The sequence below is a fragment of the Protopterus annectens genome, chromosome 4.part0 (genome assembly GCF_019279795.1).
Source record: "Protopterus annectens isolate FY-2018-M chromosome 4.part0, PAN1.0, whole genome shotgun sequence".
Lineage (NCBI taxonomy): Eukaryota > Metazoa > Chordata > Ceratodontiformes > Protopteridae > Protopterus > Protopterus annectens.
In genome coordinates, this window is record NC_056733.1 from 936,682,582 (window position 1) to 936,688,581 (window position 6,000).

At 45.6% G+C, this 6,000-nt stretch overlaps 1 protein-coding gene across 1 annotated transcript in view; it reads left to right on the forward strand.

Moving 5' to 3' along the window:
- The window catches only part of CCDC62 (coiled-coil domain containing 62), a 1,334,937-nt gene extending 1,329,296 nt beyond the window's left edge, over positions 1-5,641 (forward strand). The window contains exon 9 of the mRNA XM_044068912.1: positions 5,547-5,641. Coding sequence (XP_043924847.1) covers positions 5,547-5,641 — 95 coding nt within the window. The remainder of the gene's footprint in view (positions 1-5,546) is intronic.
- Positions 5,642-6,000: the final 359 nt, after the last annotated feature.

A 6,000-nucleotide genomic window follows, 5' to 3' on the forward strand; every position in this document is an offset into this window, starting at 1 on the left:
TTTCAAAATGTAAAGGATATTGTATACATTTCTGCTACACATACCATGGAAAACCGGTACCTAGCAGCATTAGATCTCATTCCACCAGGGCAACAGCCACTTCAACTGCCTACCTCAGGGGAGTACCTAAGGATATTTTGTAGGCAGCAACTTAGAGTTCTGTACACACCTTCACCAAGCATTACCATCTGCCTCTATACTCTAAATCCAGAGCTGGCTTCGCCACTGCAGTGCTGCAGGGCCTTATAGCCACCCCTAATGCCTTATAGGACCAGCCACCCTTCCTCAGCTTTGGGATTCTACCCAAGTGTAATGACTGCAGCAGTGTAACACTATGAACATAGTACAGTTTTGTACCTACCATAAATGTAGATGTTCGAGTGTAGACACTGCTGCAGTCCAGGTTACCCTCCCTCCTTCTCCTCTTACTGGCTGGTACGTACCTATGTCTTCTACCCTTACTACCTATGGGGAGTATTTGCTGGTAGCTGTAAGTTGTTTTTTGCTTTTCTTATGTATGTTTTATTAGCAATTGGAATTGCCTACATATTTAGAGGCACCTGACATCTGGGGCAAGAAAAACTGAAGAAAATGGCGTCGGCTGCATCTTATATACCCCTGTCGCACTGACGTCAGGGAGGAGGTGACAGCAACCAATGCCGGACCAAGACGTTGGAACTCTGGCTGACTGCGGGACAGCCTGATGGCAGGATAACCCAAGTGTAATGACTGCAGCAGTGTCTACACTCGAACATCTACATTTATGGTAGGTACAAAACTGTACTTTTGTGACTCCGGATTGAAGCTGTGGTCAGTGGCTTGTTTGTGACTGTTCTGAAGACTTGGTCATTGACTTGTTTGTGACTGTTGACTGAAGGCGTGGTCAGTGGCTTGTTTGTGACTGGACTGAAGATGTGGTCAGTGACTTTGTGACTGTGGACTGAAGGCTTGGTCAGTGACTTGTTTGTGACTCTGGACTGAAGGTGTTGTCAGTGGCTTGTTGGTGACTCTGGACTGAAGGCATGGTCAGTGGCTTGTTTGTGACTCTAGACTGAAGATGTGGTCAGTGGCAGTACAGTTGCTGTACTTCCAGGCCAGCCCTGCTGCCATATTAACGTATTGGAAATGTTAGAATTTTTATTTGTGTTATATTTTTTATAACACTAATACTAGACTGATTTGAATGCAATGACTTGCATTTCTGGCATGGGCTGTGGCAGAAAGGGGTCAGTTGATTGGCCCTCCTACCTGGTTAACAAATGTCATGTAAAGTTTTGCATGGTCTTTCTCTTGCCATCTGTGTCATGTACACAGACAACCCTCTCCTCCTCCCAACAAATACAAATATATGCGAGAGATGCAACTATATAGCCAAACCTGGAGGCTGAGCTCTCTCAATTCAGTACTGGCAAGACCAGTCAGGAGGAGAAGGTAACCACGCACACCACAAACCCAGTCTCACATAGAACTATCACAACTGCAAACCAAACACATAAACACACAAAAACATACTCGGAGGCACTGATTAAAAATCTACCAAAACAACAGAGGCCTCCAAAGCAGACACCCAAGCAACCACCACCTCAAGACATAGCACATGCAACACATAGTTCACAAAGTCAGTGTGCTAAACAGTCACAGCCCTTAAGGCCAAACAACATGCCAGACACACTTGTAATAGGAGACTCCATAGTCAGGCACACTGACGTCCCGCTCACCAGACTGAACAAGGAGAGGGTCACAGTAAGCTGCCTGTCGGGAGCTAGAATCCGCCACATAACACAAGCACTCAGGTCACTCCACAGTAAGTACAAATATGACTCAGTCATTGTACATGCCGGTGTGAACGACCTGAGACGTACCTCTCTGGACTACATGAAAAGAGACATAGAGGAGCTCTCTGATTATGTAGCCCAGGCCGGTATGACCCTGACCCTGAGCAGCGTCTTACCCTCACCAAGAATGATGCCACAGTACAAAGACAAAATTATCAGTTTTAACAATTGGCTTAATTACTGGTGTCATTCTAAGGGGATCCAATGTCTGTCTGCTTGGGATGACATGCTTGACAAGCCACGCTGCTTCACAAGGGATGGCTTGCACCTGTCACCCCTGGGCTTCCGGATATTGGCCAAGGCTCTTGCCACCCCCATAGTGCCTTTTTTAGGCAAGGCTCAAATGACAAACCTACCTGATAATGAAAAAACACAGCAACGTGAAGAACAAAAATTCAAGTAACACACCAAACAGCCGGTACTTCTCCAATTCTCCTTTAATGTAAACGACCTGGTACCAGGTCGTTTACATTAAAGGAGAATTGGAGAAGTACCGGCTGTTTGGTGTGTTACTTGACAAACCTACCTCCCTAGAAAACACAAGTGGAAAAAAACTAAGGGTAATGCTGCTGAATGCCAGAAGTCTAAACCTCAAGATGCATGCCCTCGAAGCCCTCCTCAGTATGGAGAACATCGATGTCTGTGCAGTGACTGAAACCTGGTTCAAGGCTCCTGAGAGCACCCCAGCACTATCAGGTTTTACCTCATATCATGCTTTCCGGCCCCAAAACTTGGACCGAACCACAAAAGGAGGGGGAGTATCCATTTTCATCAAAGATACCCACATCTCCAGGTTAGTGGCAATGCACGAAGCATCAGAGACTATCCAGGTGCAACTAACCATAGGCAAAACTGCCTTACAGTTTGTAGCATGCTACAGACCACCCTCTCAAACTCAGGAACCCCACATAGCCTTCCTGAAGACACTGGAGAGTATGAATGTCTCTCCAAATACCATAATTTTGGGAGACTTCAACTACCCAAACATAGACTGGGAACATTACTCAAGCCCCAACACCCTAGCCCAAAGGTTCCTAGAATTCATAAACTCAAATGCAATGGAACAACTAGTCACCATTCCCACAAGAGGAGACAATATACTAGACCTGATCATCACAAACATGGGGACAAAATGCTCCACACCTGAAGTGCATCCCTCTTTGGTAAGATCAGACCATAAATTAATCTCACTGGAAATCCACATCCCGCCCCCACCCCCTGCACAAAAAACCACAGTGAAGAACTTCTCAAAAGCAAACTTCACACTTCTTAAGACTGAAGTGGTATCTTTCAAGGCCCCTGGGCCAGTGGAAACCACAACCCACACTGCTGAGTCCTTTGCAAATGCCTTCTGTGGGCACCTTCAAGAATGCATGGATCATGCAATCCCAAATAAAACCAAGACCCATTCCCCCAAAGGCAGGCGCCCGGTCTGGTGGACCCCAGCCATAAACAAACTTTACAACAGGAGGAGGAAGCTACTACATGACAGAGCAAAATCCCTAAAAGGGAAGGCATCTCTGATCAGTACTAGCAAAAAACTACGATCACTCATAAAATCATCCAAGGCCAACTTTGAGAGAAAAATCGCAAAAGACACAAAAGACAATCACAAGGCCTTCTTTAGCTATGTTAGAAACCTGGGTGGAAACTCCCAGATATGCTCAGAGTTAGTCCAAAATGACACAAAATACACTGAACCCACTGACATTGCCAACATTCTGGCAGACAGGTTCAGTGCAAATTTCTCCTCCCTCCCCAAAGGAGAAATAACTATCCCAGCAGAGTGTAGCCTCCCTAACATCTCAGATGCCCAGGTGAGAGCCACCCTCTCTAAAGCTAAAAACACAGCATCAATGGGACCGGATGGTGTCCCGGGCTGTGTGCTACATGAACTCCAAGAGGAACTAAACCCACACATAAGGCTGCTGTTTAATCTTAGCCTTACTACAGGATACGTACCCAAAGAGTGGCGTACGGCAACAGTGGTCCCACTTCACAAAGGCGGTGCTTCTACGGACCCTGGAAATTACTGCCCCATAAGCTTGACGAGCCTGGTCTGCAAAGCTATGGAGAGGATCATTATGGAACTCATAAACAAAGACATTGGGGACCTACAGACGTTTGATCCTACCCAATTTGGCTTTGTCAAGGGCAGATCCTGCCTTTTGAACTTGGTCGACTTTTTTGAAACAGTCACTAAGGCCATTGATGAGAACGGCAGTTCACACAGCCTACCTTGACCTTGCAAAAGCCTTTGACACAATACCCCACTCGGGCATCATAGACAAACTCACCAGCTTAAATGTAAACCCATATGTCACAAGATGGGTTGCAAACTGGCTCAAGGACAGAACCCACAGGGTCAGAGTTGCTGGAGCTATGTCAGACTCTAAGCCAGTCACAAGCGGTGTCCCACAGGGCTCAGTCCTGGGACCCCTCTTGTTCGGCATTTATTTTTCCGAGGTACAGGCAAACATAGGAGGATTGTGGCTGACAAAGTTTGCAGATGACTGCAAACTGGGCGCCATAATTGATACTCCAGCGGACACAAACATCCTTCAGAGGGGCCTCATAGAAACGGATAATTGGTGCCACAGCCATGGCCTTAAGCTGAACGCCAAAAAATGTATAGTCATACCCTTTGGAAAAAACAAGGTACCGACAAATTACCACATAGGCGGTAATCCATTAAGTATGGAAGAGGTGATCAGGGACCCAGGTTGACAGTAACCTCTCATTTGACACTCACATTGCCAAAGTGGTTAGGAAGACCTTCTATATTGCCCACCTTATCATGAAGGGTTTCACATCTAGATCAAGAGAGGTCATTGTGCCCCTGTACTCTTCTCTTATCAGGCCAATGATTGAGTACAATGCCCCGTTTAGGATGGATCTCACCCGACACCTGCAGCAGTTGGAAAGACCCCAAAAGTTCCTCACCAAGAGGATAAAGGGTCTTAAACATATGTCATATGCTGCCCGACTGAAAAAACTCCAGCTCTATTCAGTCGCATACCGCCTACTCAGAGGTGATCTGTGCCTGACGTACAAGGCCATGTCCAATCCTGAATTAATGAACATGCTCCACCTCAGAAAATCCAAATCCATCAGAGCCACGAGAACAAGTGACTTAAACCTCAACACAGAAATAAATAGAACGTGCTGGAGGGACAGTTCCAGAGGCTCCCTACACTCTGGAACAGAATCCCAGTCCATGTTAGGCAGAGCCGCTCACTGACTCTATTCAAGAGAAATCTCGACGAGTGGATGGGAGATCGTAGGTTTACCCCGGGGGTCATCTCTGTGTCACTACTAGACAGAGGCATAGTAAACTAAACCCTAAAAGGACATAGTATTCTCATCCTAAGGGGTGGTGTAAACCACATACACTCTGGCTAGGCTTATAAATGCCCTAGGGCAGATAGCCTAGTACGAACCTATGAACCTATTGTGATACTTTCTGTAGCACAACTTGATAGAGGCCAGTGCTAGAGCACATTTTCAGTGCCACTTCAGAATCATGTTAAACAAACTGATCAAGCTGTAAAGCCTAGGGCTGCCTTCCACCCATTCATGTTTCAAATTCTCGCAGCCTCAAGTAGAATCTGGCTGTTCTTCTTAAGGCTTCTTGTACTCTGTATTTAATATGTTATTATAGCACTAAACATAAAATGCATTCCTTAAATATGATTTTTTTTTATCTTTCAGCTGAAAGAGAGAGAAGGAAAGATCAGTTACTGGACTCTATAAAATCAAAGCAAGAAAGAGTGGATATGGAACTACGTAACCTTCGGCAGGTATGATGTGTAGTATGTTCATATAACTGGACTGTACAAGTGCTTAGTAACAGTCAGTATCACACACAGCTTTCTGGCAAAGAGTATGGATTTCTGTCCATGATGCCAACAGCCTTATTTTGTGGATGGACCTAGGTATCTGGATGTCCATCGACAAGAGGAGGAGACCAAGTCTCCAGAAGGTCCTTTCTCTGGTCAGACCACTACCTTCTCAAAAGGTGTGTATTGATTGTGTGTGTTTATAGGGTAAATGGAGATGTCCTTGCATACCACTGACTCATTCTTAAAGAATAGTGAAAACATATGGGTGAGGGTCAACTCCCCTTGCTACTATCAGGCTTAATTTCGGTCTGTCATTAATTTTA